At 37.5% G+C, this 26,793-nt stretch overlaps 1 protein-coding gene across 9 annotated transcripts in view; it reads right to left on the bottom strand.

The window, feature by feature from the left end:
• Nucleotides 1-26,793, bottom strand: part of BICD1 (BICD cargo adaptor 1) — a 220,707-nt gene that overhangs the window by 43,161 nt on the left and 150,753 nt on the right. For 2 of the 9 annotated variants that reach the window (XM_082352131.1, XM_082352132.1), the window contains exons 4-8: nt 21,190-21,615; nt 9,506-10,597; nt 5,343-5,494; nt 2,456-2,773; nt 1,300-1,493 (exon numbers count right to left, since the gene is read on the bottom strand). In XM_082352131.1, coding sequence (XP_082208257.1) covers nt 1,300-1,493; nt 2,456-2,773; nt 5,343-5,494; nt 9,506-10,597; nt 21,190-21,615 — 2,182 coding nt within the window. The other 7 variants (XM_082352133.1, XM_082352127.1, XM_082352137.1 and 4 more) reach the window with 5 other exon arrangements.

Genomic DNA, 26,793 nt, shown 5'->3' with positions numbered 1-26,793 from the left:
ACCTATGTCCTCAAACATTCTTAGAATGTTTAACTTCTGCTATAAATTTCCACACCATATCTTTTAATCCCAATCACTAGGCTGATTTATGAATCAGATAAGGAAAGTACAGTGTTAGAGATCCAAAGGCTGAGGTTTCCAAAAAGGAATTAAGGTAAAATTGAAGTAAATTAAAACAAAAAAAATTCTGTGGCCAAGGTGGCAAACTCAAAGGTTACAGTAGGGGCCGGAAGATAACAGAAACAAGTGCAGCAGGCTGGATATAAGTAATTGGGAGCGAGGGGCCCTGTGGTAAACTGCAGTTTGCCCTGTTTAAAAGCAGCAGGCACTACATAGATCCAACAGGTTGCTGACATGCATGAATGCAGACTTAGGGCTGCCAGATATTCAGAATCCTTCAAGGGAGCCCAGAAATACAGCTGTTCAGGTGAAATCTCCTGAGTTTCTAACTGTTGACAACTAAATAGAATTAGTTTTAATTTTTCATTCCCTGCAATAGCCTAATAACAGCTGCCTTTGGGCTTATTTTGTTTCACAGAATTCCTGTGTACCACCTCTGACCTATAGTTAGCATGCAGGCAGGGATTTCCCAAAAGGATGAACTTTATCTGCCAGAAGTCACATTTTCAATTGAGGCCTTTCATAGAAAAAATAAAAAATGTTAAAAAAAGAAAAAAGAAAAATGCTAAACAGTGAAGCTAAAGTAAGTTGTGAGCATGCTGGTAAGCACAAATCAATAAGGGCTTACAAACTATAAGAACATTATACTAAGACCTAAATGTTCCTGAGGAGCAAAACCTTAGAGGATTTTACTTTTACATTCTCTATAACTGAGGAGACATTCTGAGTCACTATAAAAGGAGATCAGCCCAAAAGGCTTTTTATAAAGATGGTTCCCTTTACTGAAATTACATTAAAAATGATCAGAAGAAAATGACAAAATTTGACCAAGATGGAATTGCTATGAGCTACCAAACTGCAAATAGGACCTGACTGTGTGTGTCCTGTGTTGTGTCTGTTGCTAGTTTCCCTTCAGCTATCCCATTCCTTCCAACTCTCATTTTCCATCCTTGGCTGTTAAAAGGAGGTCGCTGGAGACTCCTAAGAAATGATTGTCTGGCTGAGTAAAGAAGGAAACCGAAAGAGAGGTATAAAGGCATTTTTACTTTAACCGTAGGAATTTACCGTCATCAAAGTTAGACTATGTGGATGGGTGGGAGTGAGTGGTTGGAAGGAAGGGGAGAGCTGTCTATTCAACTCATCATTTGCATCACATGCACCCAAGGAAAAAATGTTTACCTGGTGGAGCCACGGTTAACCTTTTTTCCTTGCTGAGCCGGTGCCCTTGGATGAATTCACTCATGGAAGGGGGGCCCTTCAGAAGAAATGACTCTGTGGAGGTGGGATCAGGGGGAACTCTTAATAAATTCTGTAGGTAGGAAGCCCCTGAAGTCCTGGGACGGCTCTGATCACAAAGGGAAGGTGAAAATTGTCTTGCAGGAGATCCAAGAAAATACATATAGGAAACAAAAAAGTTTTACTTTAATTACCTTTCAAAGCCTCACCAGTGACAACATTATTTATATTGGCATTTAAAATTTTTTAACAAGTAAATCAAGATTTTCACTAAATGTTTAGTTTCCATACCAGGATACAACCCTATTTGGAAACTGTACTGGATACTGGAAAAGAGATTTATTATAGTTAGTCAGTTTGAACCACAAATAGAAAATATTTATATTGTTTGATTCTTAACTGAAAACTCCTAAAATAAAAATTTTACTATTAACTGAAAATACAGGGTAAGTAATTCAACATCCAGGACTCTGGAAAAAGGTCATAAAATCAAGCCATTAAAAACCATACAAGTGACTTTTGAACAATAGTCACATACCAAATGAAAAAGCACAAAAACCTGCTTTTAAGAAAAAGACTATACATATTCCATCCTATTTGACCTAAATAGAGACATCTCCTTTCAGTCAGTCATCAGTTTTCGGAATATGGACAAAAGTTCCCCTAAGAGAACACATTCATATCCTTGCCTCGTTAGAGAGAAGCTGGTAAATAGCACCATTGCCATTAAAACTATCACCCATGTAAAACATAGCTTCATTCTTAATATTGACCTTTTTATCTACCAATTTTTAGGTTGGAGGTAAGGGAGAGGCATATTTATGCATACAAGGAACAGCAAAAATGTTAACAGACACTTGAAAAGTATATTATGGTTAACCAAGAGATGGGGTGTGGGGGACAGAAAGGAATAAATAAACACAAGTATCCAAAGGTTTTAATTTGGAAAAACCAACATTGGCAAGGCCCATTTATACACCCACTCCCAGTTTTTCCTTTCCTTTCCTTCCTCCATCCTCCACAATAAGAGCACATTAATTTTTGCAGTTAACTAAAATCTGGCCACTGCACCATACTATGAAGATCGCTGCATGCATACCTTTTCCTCTGAGTGCCACTGCTGACCCGAATGTTGGGTGTCTGTGGGCCCTGACTATGCAGGAGGTAAGTGTCTATGGTGGGCACGGTGACTGATGCCTCCCCACTTACTTTAGGGCTGCCGATCTTGCTCTTTCCAAGTTTGCCTTTGCTGCGACGGGACTGCTCATGGTCAAACTCTAAGTCCTCCAGCCGCTGGGTCAGGGCGAGTTTTTGCTGGATAGCCATTCGTAACAAAGTGTTTAGAGTCTTCTTCTCATCCTCTGCAGCTGCTAACTGTCTCTGCATCTCATCCAACTGTGTGACATATTCATCACATCTGGAACCACAACAGAAAAGTGGTCAGGAGAAAATCTTGGTGAAATTAAGTTTGGAACTTAAGTTGAAAGTAATTAATTTTACTGGAATTTAGATATTTGGAACACTGGTCTTCCTAGATCATAATGGAAGTAATCTATTACAGTAGAAAACTGGAAACAGAGCAGGTTCAATAACTGATAGTTAATCTATACAATTAAGTACATATAGGGACATTCTTAATAGGTGGTATCTTAAACCCCAGAGACAGAGTTATTGTGGTTGCAGAAGAACCAACAATAAAGTCTCAGGTAATGTTCACAGCATTGTAGATGTGTTACAATAGCTTTATAGTCTATGCCTGTAGCATGCAAAAGAATAATAATATTTGTAAAGAAAATATATACTACTTTATCTATATTTATAGGTTTTATTTTAATTGAGTACAGACTGTAGTTGCTATTGCTTTCAATATGGCAGATTTGCCTGAATTAGAAACCTGAGTATCTTCAATGATTTCCCAACCAGATGATAAAGCAATAGGTGTCAAAGAAAACCAAGATTTGCATAGGGTTCAAAACAGATATAGCCGGCTGTCAGGAACATCTTTACTCAGGTTTGATACTTGTGCTGCAGCAGGAGGATAAGCTTGGTGGTCTTTTTTCTACCAAAAGTAACACCTAAGCACATGTACATTTGGAAGAAAGAATTATTCACACAATTATTCAGAGTTTTTTCTGCATTTATTTACCCACTAAGATAGTAAGAACTCTCCATGAATCAGAAGATAGTTAATGACTTTCTGGAGTTACCCAAAATGTATTGTACAAACTTTGGAATTAAAGCAAGACTTTTGGTATTTTAAAGAAAGAAGAGACTTTGTAGTGAAAGAACTTGAGATCCAGGTGGGTCCCATTTTCTTTTTTAAAAAATATAATTTAATTTAATTTTTTATACAGCAGGTTCTTATTAGTTATCTATTTTATACATATTAGTGTATATATGTCAATCCCAATCTCCCGGGTTCTATTTTCTTTAACACTGAATGTCAAGAAGCATAGTAGGAATATCACAAGAAAAATCAGGGCTTAGTAAAATAAAATGTGGATTTCAGGACACTGGATTTATTTTAATTGGTTAGATAAAAATACTTTAAAAAATACTATGGAGTAAGGCAGTTAATATACCTGAAAAAACAAATTTCTGTGAAAATGCATTATTTGAGGATAATAATTCTTAAATAAACCAGATCAAGACTTTAAATGTCCCTTTAAAAATGTTTTGATTTCCTTTTCAAAGAGGGGGGCATTGTGCACCAAACCCATTCTCCATCCTGCCGCCCTCCACCGCCATAGTGGCCAGAGGTGTGCACATTCTACTCCCCAAACTACTGTGCTCAGACCCAGAAGTCAGTTCCCTTCAGTTCCCCTGTAACCTTGTGGTCTCTTAGGCACTAGGCCGCCTCACTGCCATTTCCAAGAGTCAATAACAAAGTTTGAGTTTGAGCCTTTTCTCTTCTGACACTAAAAGGAAGCTGGACAGATTCCAGGGCCCAGGATTTTTTTTTTTACATTATATCAGCTACATGTAAGTAATTTACTGAATCTGTAAATAAAGCATAAACATAATTATGCTTTGTGAATTTTGTACCAAGTTTGCATCATATAAAATATAGAACTATTTTTGTTTTGGCACTGAATTGTGACAGCAAAAAGGAAACTGCAACACTATATTGAACACCTCAAGATTTTGAAAACGTTGAATCAATAATTCTTAACAATCATTTCAACTCTAAAAAATAAAATATAGTGGTGCTTCATAACAAAACTGGTGGGGGGAGGTAGTAACTAATATTTGTCTAAATAATTAGTTGGGCAGTGTGAAAAATTTGGTGATATATATAATTACATTTTAGAAATTATAATTTAATTCACACTATATTAAAGTAAGTAATTAGCTGATATGATGAATATTAATCTTCATTACAAAGTATCTTTTTCACAATACTTGCTAATGATAAACACTTTTATGTATACAGAAATAAATGTCAGTGGTGATAATGTAATATTTAGCTATTTTAGGAAGTGGGTTTTTTCCCCCTTATTGGAGGTGGTTTTTTTTCTTTTTTCTTTTTTCTTTTGGTCTAATTCTTTTGGGCACATAAGGCTCTAGAAAAAATATCTATTATATTAATTTAAAAACACTTGTATGGGGAATTTCCTGGCAGTCCGGTGGTTAGGACTCTTCTTCCACTGCTGGGGGCCCGGGTTCTATCCCTGGTTGGGGAACTAAGATCTGCAAGCCGTGCGGCAAGGCCAAAAAATAAAAAAAAATTAAAAAATTTTAAAAATTAATAAATAAAAACACTTGTATGTAGAAGAATTGCTTGATCCAGTGTGTCCAGTAGAGGGCTCTGGAGAACAGCACAAAAGGTTTTATCTTTGATTTGTCAGAGTGGAATCTCATGTATTTTCTTTACACCTTGCCCTTTTAGATGGCAGACTAACACTCACGATGCACGAAGATGAACATGTGCATTTGGAAGTCTTTTCCCCATGTACCACACCTAATCTTGCAAGAAAAACTATTACCTTGTTGCAAACATTGCTCTCAGGGATGAGAAAGTTGCTGCATCTTCTTTCAAAGCTTTCAGTTCATTTCTAAGTTTCGTCATAGTTTCAGTCACCATTGCTTTTTCATTTTCATATTTGTTCTTGAGATTAGCTAATGCCACCTCAGCTGTCTAAAGCAGAAAAATCACAAAGCTTACAATTTTCATATCAGGAAAATCTATCATACAGATTCTTCATGCTGGGTCTATTTCTTTCATAAATAAAAAGAAATTGTCTAGGTTGAATTTTATATAAACATATATATGTACTTTGGTCATAGGGCAATTTTTTTATGTCAAAACATAAATGTGAATCTATAATGTGGATAAATTGCCCTAGAAGCCAGTTGTGAACCAGAGTCACTATCAAGAGCTAAGGGAATGATAGTAGTTCAGTAAATATTTAATGCATATTATTGAGAGTGTGGGATTTTCAGATATGAAGGGAGCCAAAATGAAACTTTATACAAGAAGGATTTTATCAAGGAGAAGTTAGTGAAGAAGCACAGCTTCCAGTCGAAATACAATAGAACTCAAATATTCTTTTGTCACCTGTGCTTGGTGGGTCTGAAACATAGAATAAAAGACACAGGTCATTGCAATTTATAACATGAGTAGGACAAACTATAAATCCATATTACATATTTAAGGAAAAGAATTAACAAAGAATCAATTATTTCCTAAGTCTTTGTATACAACTTCTTCAAAACAATAAATTACAGTCAAATTCTTCATAATCTCCATAAAATTAGACTCCAAAAAATATATATACATATATTTTAAATATAGAATGTTTCACGAATTTGCGTGTCATCCTTGTGCAGGGGCCGTGCTAATCTCCTCTGTACTGTTCCAATTTTAGTACATATGCTGCCAAAGCAGACACCAAAATATTGAATGAATTAAAGTATTTGTTTGAATTTAGGATTTGGGCATGTTTAAGTTCTTGGAATTAAGAGTGTTTCAAATTGAGAACTAGCCGGACACACAGTAGGAAATAGAAACAAATGAACAAAAAATGTTGGCTAAATCAATGCATGAAATCAATGTATATTTAGGGACTGCCTATTTGATGCATAGCCCCCATGGTATTCATATTGAAGCCAAACTAGGAAACACACCATTTTTACAAACTGTTAACTACAGCTTTTCAGAGTGTGTAAAAATATTCAATACTAATGAAAAAAGCCCATTACTAATGAAAAAAATCCATTAGTAATGGGATTTCCCAGGAAGACTACTGTGGTTTTTTAACATTTCTTTTTGTGCTTCGAGTGGACAGCTTCAACTTTCTTCTACAAAGTGCCAATCCATTTATAGAGATAAATGGATTCTTTTTTAATTAAAACACTATTGGATAAGGTAGTTTGTTAATGTTTTTATTCCAAAGTCGTAACTTAATAGTTTTTACATTTTTATTTTTAATGTAACTTAATAGTTTTGATTGTATTTAAATTCAGATTAAAATGAGAGGTTACTCATAAAATAATTTAGTATGTTCTGTAGTGCTATAACTCAGTAGAAACTTTAGAAATGTTATAGATTCAGAAAGTTATCCAGAATGCAGAAATCGACCTGGGGAAAAATGGCAATTGTTTAATTTTTTAAAAATTTAGACACATAATCATTTAGAACAGATACCTAAGTTTAAGTTGTGAAAATGTAGATGTAACAAGTTTGTAAACACGTGGAGCTACATGGTCAGTTATCTAAGGGGAAAAGAGGGGGAAGTGACAGAAGAGTAATATCTGAAACAGAAGTACAAACTCATTTATTGTGAAAAATGCCCCAAAGGACTCAGCATTGTTTGTAGATTTTTGTCCACAAAACTGCACAGAGCTTTTTCGGAATTAAGAAAGTGTAAGTATCTCTAACCCATTAGCAGATTTGCTGACGTCTGCATTACCACATTCTCCCAAAGTTGATTTTCTAAATAAAAAATCTTGTTTCCAGCCACAGAGGTCTAGATCTAGGATACATTAGTTACTTCCTTTGCAATGTTCCCGTAAATTGGATTACAGCATGTACAACATCAAACTGTAATTATCTGTTCTATTCTGACATCCCCAGAAGTCTGTGAGTTTTTTTCTGGAAGGCAGGGACCATGTATTGGCCTTCTTTGAATCTTTAGCATCCATAACAGTTTAGTATACAGATGGTCCTTTGTAAACATTTACTTATCTCATCAGAAGACACTGTGCTTACAAAAAATCTTAAGGTTATATTAAAAGAGTCATAGAGAATGCAGAATGCCTGTTTTAATAAAAACAGGAAGATTCTCTTTTTTTCCTCTATGACAGAATTCCTAGCTTAGCCTTAATAATAAATATTCCACAATGTCTAAATATAGTGGATGTCATCTGTAGAGACCTGAGCTATTTATGGCTCACAGCATCACAGCAATAGCCCTAACATCATTAAAATGTAAACTAAAGGCATGGCTAGAAATGTGTTTACATTTAATTTACTGAGACCATATGGGCTGTGACACTAATGTAATGCAAATGGTACCACAAACTACTATGAAAATAAAAATTCAGCCAGGAATGCTTTGAACTGCTCTGAATTCCTATGGCACTGTATATCACTCTAAAATGCTCGATGATAGGTACTATCTTGTAAATAATTACAGGCATGTATTGAAATTCTACTAGATTGCTAGTCACTTATTTTTGCATCCCTACTTACTACCTGCCATGACATATGGAATCCATGAATGCTTACTGACAAATTAGTCTCTCTTGGCTGATCAACCATGCTTATCTGTACTTCTATGTCAATTAAGCATCTTGACACTTCTATAGATCTAGGTTTCTAGGTCAGTAATATTCAAACTTCAGGAAGAAGTCAAAGAAGTTATTTGAATGGCTTGACCAAGAATGCCCAGTATATTATGTCCCTGATGAAGGTCTTCTAAGCCTTATCTAATACGGTATTAGTTATTCATGACCACTAAATCATTGGGTCTTTGGAAGGATATGGAAACAAATTCTTTATTCTGACCTCAAACTGGAGTCAGATATCTCACAAATTCTTCATTCACCCTAATCTTTTCTAATTTCCTGAAGTGATAGCACAAAAATAAGGTCCTATTTTCCCTTTAGATTTGTAAAAAACATGTTTATATAGTGCAAACATTATTACTGCTTATAGTATAGACCTCCAAATTGTATCAACAGGTTTATGGGAACTGAAGATAAAGATGGTAGAAAGCTGCAATGTAGATGGCATGATAATGGTATGGTTTCCCCCAGATAAAGGAAAAGGAAGTCTGAATCTGAAATTAACTTTCACTCTCCAACACTAGCATTGCTCACATTTGCAGGAAGGTTTTTGATGATTTGTTGCTTCTTTTTATCAATACCCTTTATTCAGCACCCTTCTCAAAGGTATCTTTCAAGTCTCACTTTCCAGAGAAAATAACAGAGGTTAAAAATATTTTCCCACCTATATGTCACAGCACTGTCATCCAGGTAAAGCTTGAGGGTGAAAACCAAATTCAGACATCAAGGAGATCTAGGAGTTAGGTAGGATCATGTGGTAGCATTCCTACTTATGCCAGAAGGACAAGATCTATGGTTAGGAAAAATTCTCTGCTGCTTAAGCTCTGACTGAGGTGAATTAACATCCCAAGGGGACCTAAATTTCAGATATGTGGTTAGTGGCAGTTAGTGCACATTCTATTTTATCTCTATCTTTACCTCTCTCTCCAGAGAGCTCCCATCTGTTTGGTCTAGCTGCCTACCAGGGTGCCTTTCTTGCTGTCTCTGCCTGGTGTAAGCTTCCATGCCAGCCTATTCTGCATCCCCCCATCTCCTATTTCTACACTCAGTGATTGCTGGGCTCCAGCTAAGTACCGCCCGGACTGCCTTTCTATATCTGCAACTGGATCTTCTCTGTTCCTGCTTTAATTTCCTCACCTTTACCTCTACTTAGTGGGGCATAGCTACTCTCCTGTTTCATCCATTCACGCACTTCAAAGAAATTATTACATTCTGATCTGGCTCTGGCCATAGTTTGTTTTATTCCTCTAATGACCAGGAATCTGAACTCTCATCCTGATGGTGGTGGACACTCAAAAACATTTAGGAATAAACTAGTTAAAGTGTTGGCTAGCATGGCTCATTAGTAGAATGAGATCACCTGTTTGTTGGCTTTCAGCACTGCCCTCAGTGTGGCGATCTGCTCCCGTTTGGTGCTCAGTAGGGACTTAAGCTTGAGGATCTCTTCCATTAGGGCTTCTTTGTCTTTATCTATCATGGGGGCCAGCTCCCGTGCTGCAGCTCTTTGACGAGACAGTTGCAAGGACCGGTCCACAGCTTTCTGCAGATGTTTGATTTGGTCCCGGATTATGGCATTAAGGTTGTAGATATTCATTGGTTCTTTGCGGATGTCACTTGTGTCTAATACTGGAGATGATGGTGGGGCAGTAATAACAGGAGAGATGGTGGGAGTCTTGGTTGGACTTGGTTCTTTGCTGGCTTCTGTGTTTTCTTTTGAAACTGGTTCAGGTGAGGTCCTTGTTTCTACAGGGGACGACACACCCCGCCTGGCTAACCGTGGAGACAAAAGTCCCCTGGGATCATCAGGCCCTTTCAGGCTGCCACTACGGGTGACTCTACTTTGCCTATAGTAGTCCAGCATGACCCTGTTAGGGGTTTCATTATTACACAGACATACATGATGGTAAAGCTGAGCTAGCTCCTCACTAAATGTCACCAACTCATCCTGGGCTGTATTAAGGGTATTGTGATTTTCATTGGCTATGCTGGTCATCTTTTGCAACTCCTTCTCCATATGGGCCATCTTCTCTCCACTCTCCTTGGTGGTCTTCTCAAGGCTTGTAATCTGCTCATCATACATTTGGATCTTACTCTCATACTTCGCCTTCTCTTCAGTATAGTTTTCTACAGATTTATTATATTTCTCCTTTAAGGCCTTAATTTCAGCTTTCAAATCGATCACCTCAGTTACTGCCACCCTGTATTTGCATTCAAGGATCTCTAAGCCATTGATGTCCACCTCGTAGTCATGGGTCTCCTCTCCTGAGTCCCGGCCCTTTTCCCCGTCCAGCTGCTTGAGCTCCTTGCTGCTCTGCAGGCCCCTCATGGCATTAACGTGCTCCGTGAGCCGGTGCACCCGTTCGTGCTGCTCCGTCAGTGCCCCCTTGGTGTGTTCCAGCTGCGTCTGTGACTCCTGGAGATTGGCCAGAAGAATGGCCTTTTCCCGCTCTACCTGCAAGGGCAAAAGAAAGTCTCTGAATGACTTCAAGGCAATGTCAGTGATGAGCTTGACCCATTCACATTTGGACATGTATATGTTTTAAAAATGCAGAAAAGCCCATGTTTCCATTACTACAAGTTGAATTGGAGTGTGTTTTCTTATCTCAGCAGTTCTGGTAAGTCAATCCAAAAGTACATCATTCCAAAAAATTATGCTTTGCATATTTATCCCTCCAAATTCTCATGAATTATACACAAGTCAAATCTGGGTAAGCTTCAGTTTAATAATCTATAAAAGGAGCATAACAATGCCTGTCTCATAGGGGCATTTGGATGATTCAGTAGGACAGTGAATTTAATGCTCAAGGTATTATAATGTTAGCTGTTGTTAACGTTTGGGTAACTGTGGTCCAATTCCCATGACCAAAATGCTTCTACATGGCAAACACATCTGTTTTACAAATTTGTATTTGTATGTGCAAAAGCAACTCTTTCATCTCAGAGTCAGGATATATTTGAATACAAATCCTCTTAGCTGGGTTTCATTACGTATAACAGATTGTACTTGCTTATAGCTGAAGATGAATTGACTTATCCAGACTATTGGGCAATAATTTTAAGTGAAAATCCAGGTAATTATGTAACACAGTATTTGATGAAAAGCCAAGACATTTGAATTTTTGATAAAAGAGATGGAAAATCTCCTAAATATTCTATTATTTGTATTGTATACAATCTCAATGAAATGGACTGTTTTTTTCTTTTTCTCTTAAAAATTAAGTAAATTTGCTCTGAAAAGTCTAAATATCATTTGATTAGTATACATGAATACAATACACATAGCTGATTTCAAAAAGCTCTTCAATAGGAAAAACTTTTGGATAAAACTAAAAACTGGACGAGAACAAAATGTACTGAACATGTCTCAGGTTTGTTTTAGAGGCAAAAGTGTTATGATAAATGAGATAATGCCTTTAGGAGAGTGTCCAACCTGGACTTTGCCAATTCCCATTTAACATAAACATTTTCTAAGCCCCAAAGTATGTCTACCAGTTTCTTCACGATAGCACCTCCAGAAAACATCAAATAGAACACTGTCTCCTTCATATGTATATGTTCCACATATAGTACTAATTTCCACACTCAATACATTTCTGGTGGAATCATTTGAATAGGGAACGAAGTCCAAATTTTATACACACATACACATGTATGTGTGTGTATGTAAATACACACATACATACATACAGGTGTGTGTGTGTGTATATATTTTTTCTGGACAATTAAGGTTGGTCTGCCCTCCCCCTCCAAAAAAAGATAACTAAATTGTGGATAATTTTGTATAACTCTGGCATTACATTTTCCCTCAGCTATTGAGGCTTGAAGTACCTTAAATTGTATTTGGATTTCAGACAGCAGGGCTTAAACTATTTAAGATACATGGTACTTTGAATTATTAAATGCAAAGCACTTTAAAGATTAAAATTACTATTCATTTTAAGTGTATATTTTAATCTCCATTTGTGAAGAACGTATTCAAGAGAGACTTGCTGAGTTAATTGTAATCTTCTATAATTATATATAAATAATATATTATCTTCTACAGTGACTAAGAATAGTTGCCTTATTTCTCTTCTTACAATCTCTGTCTTCTATCTGAAACTGAAGATTTTACTTTGCATAGTAGGGTTGGTTGTTCTGCCAGAAAACTTGAATGCATAATTTGTAAACTCTGTAGTCTGGTGTAAGTACACAATATATATTATTATTATTGTTATAATTATGTGCCATAGAAATTTTTATTATTATTATTATTTTTTGGTCATGCAGCATGCAGGCTCTTAGTTGCGGCATGTGTGTGGGATCTTAGTTCCCTGGCCAGGGATCGAACCCTTGCCCCCTGAAGTGGAAGCGCGGAGTCCTAAACACTGGACCGCCAGCGAAATCCCATCCCATAGAAATTATTATTATTATTATTATTTTTAAAGGCAGTTGGAATGACGGTTGGAGGGAGGGGGACAATTTTAATATTTATTTATTTATTTATTTTGACTGCGCCAAGTCTTAGTTGCAGCACATGGGATCTTTAGTTGCAGCATGCGGAATTCTTAGTTGTGGCATGTGAACTCCTAGTTGCGGCATGCGTGTGGGATCCAGTTTCCCAACCAGGGATCGAACCTGGGCCCCCTGCATTGGGAGCGTGGGGTCTTACCCATTGGACCACCATAGAAATTATTTTTAATTTCGCTGAGTGTTTACCTTTTAAATAAACACATTTACATGTATTGAGTACTGATAGATTCTTTTGTGAAGGAACAAAAGACAGCAGAATTTGCATGTTTATATTAGGACTTTTATAGGAAAAGAAATAAAAGCTGTTTTATGAGTTATTAATTTCCATAAAGTCTTTATCCTGGTCATCTGACTTTCAATTTGACACCTGAATGACTGGTGTGAGTTTTGGAATGTTATACATAGTATGAGTATGTAAAATAGAACTCAGAAATAAATAACTTATTCTTCTCTGTTTGAAGTGAAGTAACACTGACAAATCTGTGCCCTGATGAATGAGAGCTGTGAAAAAAGATCAGCCTACAACCAAGAAACACAAGGTGAGGGAATCCAGCAGTTGGAAAAGAAGGTAATATATTTTGGAGAGTGTGGTGAGAAGGAATCTCTTCTCTCTCTCTGTCTCTCTCTCTCTCTGTCTCTCTCTCTCACACACACACACACACACACACACACACTCACACACGTATATGCAAAAGTCAGTCAGCTGGACAAAGACTCAAAAAAAAGAAAAGAAAGAAAGGGCTTCTCTGGTGGCGCAGTGGTTGAGAATCTGCCTGCCAATGCAGGGAACACGGGTTCGAGCCCTGGTCTGGGAAGATCCCACATGCCGCGGAGCAACTAGGCTCGTGAGCCACAATTACTGAGCCTGCACGTCTGGAGCCTGTGCTCCGCAACAAGAGAGACCGCGATAGAGAGAGGCCCGCGCACCACGATGAAGAGTGGCCCCCACTTGCCGCAACTAGAGAAAGCCCTGGCACAGAAACGAAGACCCAACACAGCCATAAATAAATAAATAAATAAATAAAAAAGAAAAAAAAAAAAGAAAACCATTAATCTGCTTTCTGTCCTATGGATTTACCCATTTAAAAAAAAAAAAAAAGAAGGGGAGGGAGCATTTTCAAGTCATTCTATGAGGCCAGTATTACTCTGATACCAAAACCAGGCAAAGAAAACTATAGACCAGTATCTCTTATGAATATAGACACAAAAATCTTGAACAAAATACTAGCAAACTGAATCCAGCAACATATAAAAAAGTGTTCGACAACCTGACCAAGTGGGGTTTATCCTAGGAATGCAATGTTGACTTAACATGCAAAAATCAATAAATATAATACACTGTATTAATAGAACACAGGACAAAACCACACGATCATCTCAATGTATGCAGAAAAAGCATTTGACAAAATTCAATACCCCTTCATGATGAAAACAGACAACAATCTAGAAATAGAAGAGAACTTCCTGAACCTGCTGGGGCATCTATAAAACACCCACAGATGACATACTTAATGGTGAATGCTTTCCTCTTAGGATCAGGAACTGGACAAAAATGATTGCTCCTGCCACTTTTATTCAGTGTTGTACTAGAGGTTCTAGCCAGGGCAATTAGGCTATGGTCAAGAGGCAAATGTCTGTGAGGATGTGGAGAAATCAGAATCCTCACACACTGCTGGTGGAGATGTGAAATGGTTCAGCTGCTTTGAAAACAGTCTGGCAGTTCCTCAGAAGGCGAAACATAGAGTTACCCTACGACCCAGCAACTCCACTCTTAAGTATATGCTCAAGGGAATTAAAATATAAGTGCACATAAAAACCTGTACATGAATGTTCATAACAGCATTATTCATAATAGCTGAAAAGTGGAAACAACTCAAATGTCCATCACTGATAAATGAATAAATAAAATGTGGTATATCTATATAATAGAGTATTATTTGGCAATAAAAATAAATGAAATACTACTATATGTTACAACATGAATTGAACATATTATGCTAAGTGATAAAAGCCAGACACAAAAGACCACATATTGTGTGATTCCACTTAAATGAAATGTCCAGAATAGACAAATCTACTGAGACATAAAGTAGATTAGTGGTTGCGGTTGGAGTGGCTACTAATGGGTACATAGTTTCCTTTTGGTGTAATGAATTGACTGTGGTGGTGATTGCACAACTGTGTGACTATACTAAAAAACACCAAATTGTACCCTTTAAGTGGGTGGATTGTATGTGAATAATTGCCATAAAGGTGTTCTTAAAAAATAACTACATAGACTCATCCCTTGTCGTGTGATTATGGATGCTCTTATTATGGTTACTGCCAGATGGTTTAAAAAAAAAGTAAGACTTCTGAGAAATGTGTTTGCCTAAAGCTTTTTTTTTTTTTTAATTTTTATTTATTTATTTATGGCCTTGTTGGGTCTTCGTTTCTGTGCGAGGGCTTTCTCTAGTTGCGGCAAGTGGGGGCCACTCTTCATCGCGGTGCGCGGGCCTCTCACTCGCGGCCTCTCTTGTTGCGGAGCACAGGCTCCAGGCGCGCAGGCTCAGCAATTGTGGCTCACGGGCCTAGTCGCTCCGCGGCATGTGGGATCTTCCCAGACCAGGGCTCGAATCCGTGTTCCTTGCATTGGCAGGCAGATTCTCAACCACTGCGCCACCAGGGAAGCCCCTAAAGGTAATCTTTAACTGTAAAGTTTACAATAGTTTGACAACTTAAGTTGTCGACTTTGTCCTAAGAAATTGTATTTGTCACATTAAGTTTTAAAAACTAGGAACTGACCAATCTTGTCTTACTAATTTCATCCCATAAATATTCTGTGAGTCTTTGTTAAGCACAGATAATATTTCATTTGTTTGAATCTCTCTCTTTCTCTGTGTAGCAATCCACTTCCTAGGCTTTTGGCTTTGAGCAAATGACATAACATATTTGTGCCTCAGTTTCCGTATCTGTAAAATGGGGATAACACTATCTACCTGGGTTATAAGCATCCACCAATTAAGCAAATATATACAAATAGCTTTTAACTCTTATGGGACATGCAGCAAGTTGACCACTTACCATAATTATAGGAAAAATTTAAATTGCCTTTAATAGAGTATATCTAAACACAATATGGATCTTTATTTCTTCCACATCCACGAGGATACAACAAAACTTATAAATTTTAGTTTTACAGAAATATTACTATTTTCTCACATTATATGTGAAATTATATAGCCAGTATGATACTGAAGAAAACAATGCAAAGAGTTTTCTCCTGCTTAGTCTGACTCTCTGTGATATGAAGTTAAACAGAGGCTATTTGTCAAAGGTAGAAATTTTAGCACAAGCATAGAGACTCCTTTAAATAGATTATGTAATTTATTTAGTGTTCCCAGGCAGGATCTACTTATTTTCATTCTAATAAAATGAACTAAAGTACTTGTCACTGGGAATTATTATTATTATTATAACCTATTTGAAATAACTGGGTTTTGAGGGTGATCCAATTCTAGGAGGCACTATTTAAATTGTAGTCAGTGTAGGTTTTTATATTTATCAATATTATTACCATTTTCCAGCAGATGGCAGTATGATATCTTGAGGAAGGGGACTTTTTTTTTTCCTAATTCCAACAAAGGCATCATAGAGACTAGTGATGGGGCTAATTTATCACCTTTCACCTTCCCTTTTATAAATGCACCTCAGAGAAGTGAAGCAATTCACCCAACATTCCTGATACCCAAGGCATAAACATAGTTTTTTCTTTTCGGAACCAGGTTAAGTAAATATCCTTAGTGGGGAAAACATAATTTACATGCATAGATGGAATCTTGTAAGATAAGAAAAGGCTGATAGGCTTTGACTCAGGTATGCTGTTTTCAAAGGGTTTCTTTATTTTATTTTTTAAAGTATTTATTTTGGACTGATTTAAAAAAACATATAAAAGTATATTTAAAGCATAAATATATATTTATTTATTTATTTATTTGGCTGCATTGGGTCTTAGTTGAGGCACACAGGCTCTTCATCACGGCGCACGGGCTTCTCTCTAGTTGAGGTGGGGAGGCTCCAGAGTTCGCGGGCTCAGTAGTTGCTGCACGCAGGCTCTCTAGTTGTGGCCTGCAGGCTTAGTTGCCCCACGGCATGTGGGATCTTAGTCCCCAACCAGGGATCAAACCTGCGTCCCATGCATTGGAAGGCAGATTCCTAACCACTGGACCACAAGGGAAGTCCCTCAAAGGGTTTCTTTAATCCTAAGAAAGAAAATCTTAAAAGCTGCATATTCCCTGGTATAGGGTGTTACATTCCTGCCTCTGCCCTTCTATATACGAAATTAAATTTGTTTTTCTCTTGTTAATCTGTCTTCAATTTAATTTTTAGGCCAGCCGAAGAACCTAGAAGGGAAGAGGGGAAATTTTCTCCATGCCTACACTTTCTATATTCTGAATATTTAATTTCAAAATACATCTGACCCCAAGTGTTCCAGATAGTCATAGTGAAAGTGCATTTTATTGCTCCCTCAGGAGGTCCAAAACAATGGTACTGACATGGTATGTGCTGCAAGGTGTGCGTAAGTGTTGTTTATTAGAACTGCCATATTATTTTCAAGGCTCATTCACATCAACACCAACTGCAATAACTTCTAGGCAATGTATCTTGTAATTTTTTAAAAAATTTATTTATTTTTGGCCGCATTGGGCCTTCGTTGCTGTGCGCAGGCTTTCTCTAGTGGTGGCGAGTGGGGGCTACTCTTTGTTGCGGTGCACGGGCTTCTCATTGCAGTGGCTTCTCTCGTTGTGGAGCACGGGCTCTAGGCACGCGGGCTTCAGTAGTTGTGGCATGCGAGCTCTAGAGCACAGGCTGAGTACTTGTGGTGCACGGGCTTAGTTGCTCTGCAGCATGTGGGATCTTCCCGGACCAGGCCTCGAACCCGTGTCCCCTGTGTTGGCAGGCAGATTCTTAACCACTGCGCCACCATGGAAGCCCTCCTGTAATGTTTTTATAATTTACTTATATGAATTAAACACAAGGGGACACATAGCTAAGGAAAAACTCAGATTATAAAGAAATTACGCATGAGAAGATACATTCTGCTACACTTGTGTTCAACAGTTTGAATGAGATATATTACAAAAAATGCTGATTACAAGAGAAGAGGTGGTTACTTTGCCTACAACAAAATTAGTAGTTAGTGTTCCGAGTGTGAGAGTGGACACTGCAAAGCCCTTCCTGTGTGGAGCCTGTTTTTTACAACTAAATTAAGACCAAACTTTGGGACATAAGGCCCTTCCTGTGTCCCTCTACATCTTTATAAACTGTCAGCATTAATTAAGTGCTAATGAAAGATTCAAAGGTACACAGTTTTCTCATATATTGAGGGAAGGTTTATCCAGCCAAGTTTTTCTCACTCTAACTTCTTGCTGAATGAATATCCCTTTTCAGACTGTCTCACACCCTGAGACTTACCAGCAACCACATTACTCCCATCTGAGATGACTATTCTTGAGCTAATCATCCAACAATAACAGTTAATTATATTAATAATAGCTAAATAAATGGAGTGCTTAACAAATTAAAGGCACTGTGGAGTTGAAATAATGATAATAGTTCATAATTATTGAGCATTTATCATGTGCTTGGCCCTGTTCTAAGCACTCTGTGTACATTAACTCAGAAACCTTCATGACACTTTGAAGAAGGTACAATGTATCCCCATTTTATGGGAGAGTAAAGTGCTGTCCCTCTAAGAATGATTCTCGACTAGAGGTTGACCCTTGGGACATTTGAAATGTGTGGGGCATTTTTGGTCACCACGTCTATGAGGAGATGTAATGAGCATTTAATGGGTTGGGACCAGAGATGCTAAACCTCCTGAAACTCATCAGACGGACTCAGACAATGAGGAACTATCCTACCCCAAATGCTGCAAGGTGGTTCCCATTGAGAACCACTCTCTTGCTGAGAACTTGTTCTCCACCATTCTTTTGATTAAACTACTCCTCTCTTTTGGACTTTTGTATTCCCCAGCTCAGATTACATTTAGGATTAAAACTGAGAACAGCTCTGAGCTTTCAACCAATAGTTGACCTGGTTGAAAACTATTGAGCTGTTTACACATAAAACCCCCTCTTCCTCATATACTCTACACTGCCACCAAAATAAAAAGAAAAAACAAAAGCTTCAACCCACTAAATTTTTATCCTAAAGCAACCAACATGATAGTTTAAGAAAAATTTTACATTAATTCTATTCAATTTGAGGGCATACGTTCTTGTAAATATATGTCACATAAAATTTTTTTCACAAGAAATGTGTTTTCTATCCACCTGGTTGTATTAGTATAAACTGAGCAAAAAGACATGGAAAAGTATTACCTACACAGAACTGCACTTTGCAGTCAGGTAAATCTATATGAAATTAATTTTCTTCCAGTGGCCATACCCTCTTACCTTGATTCAAATTGAACACTGAGAAAATGAATTCTCACTAATTCTCTTTCAGCAGCCAAAAGCACTGGGCAGGTAAAGTTAAAAGTTAAAGGGTGGACTTCCCTCGTGGCGCAGTGGTTAAGAATCCGCCTGTCAATGCAGGGGACAAGGGTTCAGTCCCTGGCCGGGAAGATCCCACATGCCGCGGAGCAACTAAGCCCATGCGCCACAACTACTGAGCCTGCGCTCTAGAGCCCATGTGCCACAACTACTGAGCCCACGTGCTACAACTACTGAAGCCCGTGCGCCTAGAGCCCATGCTCTGCAATGAGAAGCCACCGCAATGAGAAGCCTGTGCACCTCAACGAAAAGTAGCCCCTGCTCACCGTAACTAGAGAAAGCCCACGCACAGCAATGAAGACCCAACACAGCCAAAAATAAATAAATAAATAAATATTAAAAAAAGTTAAAGGGTATGTTAACTTTTGATATAATATTAAAAATAAGCCTAATAATATATTAATTTCGTTGGTTCTCTAGTCTCATTTACTTCTGCTAATTACATTTTCAGTCATCATTTCTGTAGAGGCAGAAAATTATAAGCCCTGGGACTTCCCTGGTGGTTCAGTGGTTAAGAATCTACCTGCCAATGCAGGGGACACGGGTCCGAGCCCTGATCCGGGAAGATCCCACATGCAGCAGAGCAACTAAGCCCATGTGCCACAACTACTGAGCCCACACGCCACAACTATTGAAGCCCGAGCACCTAGAGTCCGTGCTCCACAACAAGAGAAGCCACCACAATGAGAAGCCCGCACACCACAATGAAGAGCAGCCCCCACTCGCCGCAACTAGAGAAAGCCCACGCGCAGCAACGAAGACCCAACACAGCCATAAATAAATAAATAGATAGATAGATAGAAAATTATAAGCCCTGTTTGCTATAAAAAAAAGTGATTGCCAGAGTCTTAAGGCCTTTAATTATCAGCTTTATGCAAAGAACCTTGGTGGGATAACAGATCGAAGAGCAAGCCTCAAACTTGTCACCTAACAAGCTTGTTGAAGCAGATGTCTGGCTCAGTAGATCTGTGGGGAGCCCAACAATTTGTCCCTCAGCAGCCCACAGGTGATGATGGTGGTGGCGATGCTGCTCCTCAGACAACATTTCCGTCATCACTGGATTAATGTATGGTCGGGAAGCAAGACTACATTAGAAAGCCATTTCACAGTGAGCTAAGCTCGCGGGACTCTCCCCAAGACATTTGATTTGAAGATGCTAAAACTTTAAGGCCTAGCTCATGTACGAAGAAGAAATCCTTGGTTTCAGATTTATACCTGTTCTGTATTTTTAATCATATGATATCCTGCTAGTTTGTATATAGAAAGTCCATGTCTTTTATTTATTTATTTATTATATATTTTTTTAACATCTTTACTGGAGTATAATTGCTTTACAATGGTGTGTTAGTTTCTGCTGTATAACAAAGTGAATCAGCTATACATACACATACATCCCCATATCTCCTCCCTCTTGCGTCTCCCTCCCACCCTCCCTATCCCACCCCTCTAGGTGGACACGGAGCACTGAGCTGATCTCCCTGTGCTATGCGGCTGCTTCCCACTAGCTATCTATTTGGTATTGTGTATATGTCCATGCCACTCTCTCACTTTGTCCCAGCTTACCCTTATCCCTCCCCATGTTCTCATGTCCTTCATGTCTTTTAGAGCTTAAAATATTGCTGTGAAGTATAACCATTCATCTTGAAGCTATACATAGAGTTGCTTGTGATAGAAAACTTCATTTTCTGTCATTTCTCTTGTGTATAAAGCTTTTGAATTCTTTTGTGAGAAATGCATCAAGATGCTGTCTTTTCTCCCTTCACACTCGATTGTTATCTAATTTATCTAAGAAATAAATTTCGTAAAGCAATGCAAATGAGAGATTTCTCTTCAACACCTCTTTTGTGTCTTTCTAAACTATTGTACTTTCAAAGTTGCTAGTTAAAGAATATTTAAAAAAATAATCTGGAACTAAAATGTGACAATAAGAAATCCCACAACACACTAACGTAACTTACAAAATATTCACTCTAACAGCCCTAAACAAAGTTCTTACCTGCATAAGTTGCTGCTTCAATTTCTGTATTTCTGAGATGTTCAGCTCACTGAATAAGTCAGAAACAGGGTGTAGAGACTCTCCTTTCCTTAAAGTGGGAGTCCGATAGTCTCCATTCAGTTTCACAAGGGGTCCGTGGATATGCCCGTTCATTTTGTCATCATTGTTGGGTTCACTTCCATCCTCTGCAAACTTGAGTCCATCGACTGAAATGCTGATATGGTTATCATTGAGGGTGATGTACTGGGAGAGCTCCTTCCGCAGGCTGTTCTTTTGCTCCCTTTCATTTTTTAAGGTCTCAAGGGCTTCTTCCAGTTGGTGCTCAGCGATTTCTTTCAACCGGATGGCATCTTCCAGTTGGCTGTTCAGCAGCACCGTCTCCTCCTCAAATCGCTTAATCTCATGCTTTAAACCTTCGTATTCAACCTGAATCAGATACGATACAGAAGATTCATAAAACTAAAATTTGGGTCTAACAAAACTGCCATTAAACACTCTAGTGGACCTAACATTTAAATATTAAAAAGCTACAAAATAAATCTGAAAAGCACGCGGTATATACACCATTAAGGTAACACAGGATGGTTTCTTTAGATATCCATACATATAAATTCAATTCCTAGCAGAGATGAAAAAGGTACCTCTCTTAGGATTTCTTTTACAGAGTCCAGTGGTCAAAAGGGGGCACTGTTCACTTAATAAATCAAGAATATTTTTTTGTAACAGTTTATCAGAATATTCGCAATCCAAGAAAAGATTTTTATCATCACTATTACTTTGTTTTATTTAATTATTAATAACGAGGAAATTTTTATACTCAGGGCTAAGTTAGTTAAAAGATCACAATAAGAATATAATCTCAATAAAATATGTTTGAGAGTAAGATGAGAAAGCAAAGAAAAACTTCATGTGCTTAAGGATAGAATCTGGAATAACAGTACCAATTACCCCAAAACAAAAAAATACATGGAAGTGGATCAAGATGGTGGAGTAAGAGGACATGGAACTCACCTCCCCCCACAAACACATCAAATACATCTACATGTGGAACAATTCTCACAGAAAACCAACTGGAAACTGGCGGAAGATCTCTTACACAAGCAAAGCTGCAAGAAAGATCCCCACATAACCAGGTGATTGTGTGCCAGCACCAGCAGCTCTGCTTCAGGCTGCCAGTTGGATAGACTTGGCTTCAGGCTTCAGACTGTGTTCAGGTCAGCTGCACATGTCTTGTTTTAGGACCAAACTTGAAGGGTCACGCTTCCTGGGGCATGAAGGTAAGGGGATTAGTCAAACCAAGGTAGTATGTCTGAAATCTGTGCTCCATCATGTCTGCTAACATTCCAATGGTCAGAGAGTCACATGACTAAGACCAAGGTCAATGGAGCTGGCCAATTTACTCTGCCCTTTCTAGGGCACTGCCAGGTTACGTGGCAGAGGGAGAGAGTAAAGAATTGAGAACAATCTAAATCTACCACATATTTTTACCATCACATGATGAGATGTTTTTCTTTTTTAAAAAACTTTTTATTGTGGGTAATGTAAAAATACCCAAGTAGCAAGAAGAATTCAATGAACCCCCAGGAGCCCACCACTCAGCTTCAACAATCATCAACTCCTGTCTACTCTTCTTTCATCTATATTTCCATTCACTTCCCTAGTTGGATTATTTTAACCCCTAGATATCACATACTTTAGGATCTATCTCTAAGAGATAATTTTTTTAAAAAGCATAGCCATAATCCCTCGAACAAATAATTTCTTAAGAATATGATATAATTTTAGTTATCAAAACGATGTCAACAATAGGTTTGTAATGATATAGGAAATAAATACAACTGAGTGAAAAAGGATAATGTATTACGACTGGAATACAAGAGATCAAATGGAAATTTAACAAAATGTTAATAACAGTTGTTCTTTAGTGGTGGGAATAAAGGTGATTTTAAGAAAAATAATACATATATATTGTTATCAATATATTACTCTTTTGAATTATAACCAAATAAGAGCCTGTTCAAACACTCTCTTGGTCATGAAAGTCTGTAGGTGAAAGAGAACTCCACTCTGAGCCCAAATGCCTTCTTTGGGGCCTTTTCCATGGCTCTTACCACATGCCACCTTTTAATAAATATTTTTTTTTAATAAATATTTTAAATAAATATTCTCCACAACTACTTAGAGGAAAAACTTTTTATGCACCCAGGTGTCCCTCACAGTGTTTCAGTATTCCTTCATAGTGTTTCAAAAAAATTCTGCTCTTAATAAGTATTTGCTGAATAAACTATTGTGAATGAAAAAATAAAATAGAAAAAAATATAGAAAAAAAATAACAACATCAATTATGATATTAGATACTAATAATAAACTGTGTTTAGGGACTTGATCTCTTTCTAGCTGGGCAGATTCACTCATTCCACTCTCTCAAATGTGGTTCCTATTCACCCAGCTGTTTCATGTTTCTCTGCCTAGGCAAAGACAGTCATCTGGAAAACTCTTATTCATCATTCAAGACCCAAGTCAAGACTCTGATCCTAATTGAAGTCTTTGTTGACACACTCAGGCAAACAGATCACTCCTTTCTTGTACCATCATTGCAAGGCTTTATCATATGATTAGAGCCCCAGCAAAGTGGAGGCACCAAGAAATAGAATGAGAAGGCACTTAAAAATTGGTATTTGATATGTTAAAGAAAGCATCAGTCAACATGAGAAAAATCAGTATTTTGTTGTGATTCATTATAGCACCTTCATAGTTTAGTAATTCTATTTTTAATGAGGGTTGGAAATAAGTACCATAATATTAAGATTTTTTTTTTTTTCTTGCTGTTTTCCATTTGGGTTTTATTTAGAACTCTAAAGATCTTAATTTGGACCTGTATTGCCAAACCTAACACATAGCTTTACTCTTCAATTACATGGATGGCTGAGTTTATTACCTGCCTTCCCTACTGGGACCATGAGCTCTTTGAGCCAGTGACCATGTTTTTTGTCCTTAAAAAGTACATGGCCTCATAGAAAGCTACCCCTGAAATACTGGTTAAATGAAATCAAACTGAATTGATCCCAGGGTCTCTTATGATATTATTACTTGATAGAAATATATCCCTAGAGGAAATATTCTTCATAATAAAAATGATTGTATTATTAATTGAAAACTAGGGTTTTCAATGCTTAGATAACAAATATTGAGTGCTTTAGCTCAATATGTGAGATATTAGGGACATGAAATTTATTATTTCTCCTGCCATCACATCTCTAAAACTTGAGCATGATTTCCTGTCCTATGTTAAGCAGTACTGGGTCCTGCCTCTATGTTAACTGATACTGGACTAGGCATAAAAAACTTAGCTGCTTGAGGGAAAAACTTGCTCCTGCAAGATAAGACTCAACTAAAACAGCTTCCTCAAGACTTGAATCAAGACCCTCACTTTATTGTACCTCCCAACTCAAAGCTATGTCATAAACTCTGTCTATCCCAACCACTTACCCACCATGTGAGACCTACCAGTCCAGATCCTCAAATCCTATGAATATCCTTCTTGTTGACATCCTGTTTTGAGATACTACTAAGGCTCTGTTGAGCAGCTATCTTACCGCAGAGGTCTAACAAACAGCTTTGTTTCATCAACAGATTTTTCTAATGGTCTGTTGAGGAACTGACAGTTGACTTGACACTTTTTTTATGGCTACTGCTGCTTACTGCACTTCTTTCAGATATTTTGGTTTGAAAAGTATAAAGGTATAAAACATATTTATAAGGTTGGGTCTAATTTTATTTTAGACACAGAACCAAATCAGCACACAGAGGAATGTGGCTAAAGTTTTCAGAGTCAACTCTTTGGTGTAGGATCACAAATAAAAATTGGTATGGTTAATTATAATAATCTTAAATTTTAATTTCCTCTCTAAGTTGAATTGTGGATATAAGATAAAGAAAAAAAGTTTATTCGTTATTTCAACAAGTATTTATTAATACTTAATGCCTACAATGGGCCAGCCCCTGTTTTAGGTGTTTATATTGTAGTGAAGAGAGATGGAAACAAACTAATATATAGAAGCTACATATGGAGTAAGAAGTGCTATTTAAACAATTATTTAGAAAATAATCAACATTTAACAGGAAAATGGAACTTCAGAAGAAGAGCATCTTCTAGTTCTTTGAACTAAACATTTTACAATTCTAGTAGCTTTCCTATTTAGGGAAACCTCAAACCAGGCTGGAAGAGTATACTTGGTATAGGAAGCTTCAGTACAAAGCAACATTCAGACCAATTTTGAGATTGAAAGCCAGCCATCATCATGTCTTTGAAAAAAAATCTGTGGTATTTATATGTAAAGTATTATATTTAATATTTCATTAATTAGAAAGAGAGTTTATGATATATGCTAAATAATCCTGTAAATAAAGGCCAATAGTAAGAAAAAAACAAAAACAAAAAACAAACCCCAGCATTTCCTTAATTGGGAGAGACTTGTGACACTACAGTGCACTCATTTGTTAGGAAATAAACCAGAATGGCCCTTTGTAAGGAAAATGACTTCAAATTAATTAATTAGACACATAATTGGGAAAATTACCATATTACATCTAGAAAATAAAATTTAAAAGATGTATACATTTTTCTGTTTGTTTTTTCAAACTTCTGAGTTAAGCATTTGATTTCCATGTTTCAATTACTGGTGGGAGGGTATGGATAAACTGTAAACAGTAATCAGCCAGACTAGTAGTACAAATTCCCACAGAAGTGGCATCTGGGCTAATGAATACTCACAGGATACCTTGGCAGTCTTTCAAGAATACTTAATACTGGCCTAAATTAACCTCCTGAGTAAATTAGTCTACCACATGCAGTGATGGGAAACCCTACAGGGTAGATGGATGCTCTCCGCACCCCTGCCTGTGCAGAGAGCAATGAGGACCTGTAGGAATCGGGAGAAATGACCACTTTAGATGTTTGCACATCACATAAACTTGCTTCAAGTCTTCTACATTCTTCATCAACGACCAAAAAAACTAAACAACAAAAAATACCCTTCTTATTTCTAGGAAACATATATTTTAAAAAAATCTTCTAATTTTCCCCACTGTGAGCTCATTGTCCCCAGACAAATCAAGACCTGGGGTCTCATGGTACTGCCAGCCCTCAGCACACACAGTGATTCAGTGCTTAAAGGGGAAGGAATGAGATAAAAACACATGGGATATCCAGATAACCCTTTTTTAATGGTCTGGAACCACCCCCTGCACTCCTTAGTAGACATTTTGCTCCCCAGCACTCCAAAGCTGGGGAGAAGTGGCAATGATCAGAAATAAAATTTCAATTGTGTCAATTTTCTTCTGGATTTTTCCTTTCCCCTTTTCATCTTTATATCTATCAAAACCACAAAGTCATCCCTCAGTCTCTGTGGGGTATTGGTTCCAGGAGCCCCCCGCAGACACCAAAATCTGTGGATGCTCAAAACCCTTAGATAAAGTGGTCATAGCATTTGTATATAACCACACACATTGGCTCATCTTTAAATCATCTCTAGATTACTTATGATACCTAATACAGTGTAAATGCTATGTACCTGCCAGTGTGAGGCAAATTCAAGTTTTGTT

The sequence above is a fragment of the Balaenoptera borealis genome (assembly GCF_965194805.1).
Source record: "Balaenoptera borealis genome assembly, chromosome: 13".
Classification (NCBI taxonomy): Eukaryota; Metazoa; Chordata; class Mammalia; order Artiodactyla; family Balaenopteridae; genus Balaenoptera; species Balaenoptera borealis.
The sequence above is the reverse complement of the archived record's forward strand: the minus strand, read 5'-3'. Positions and strand labels throughout refer to the sequence as shown.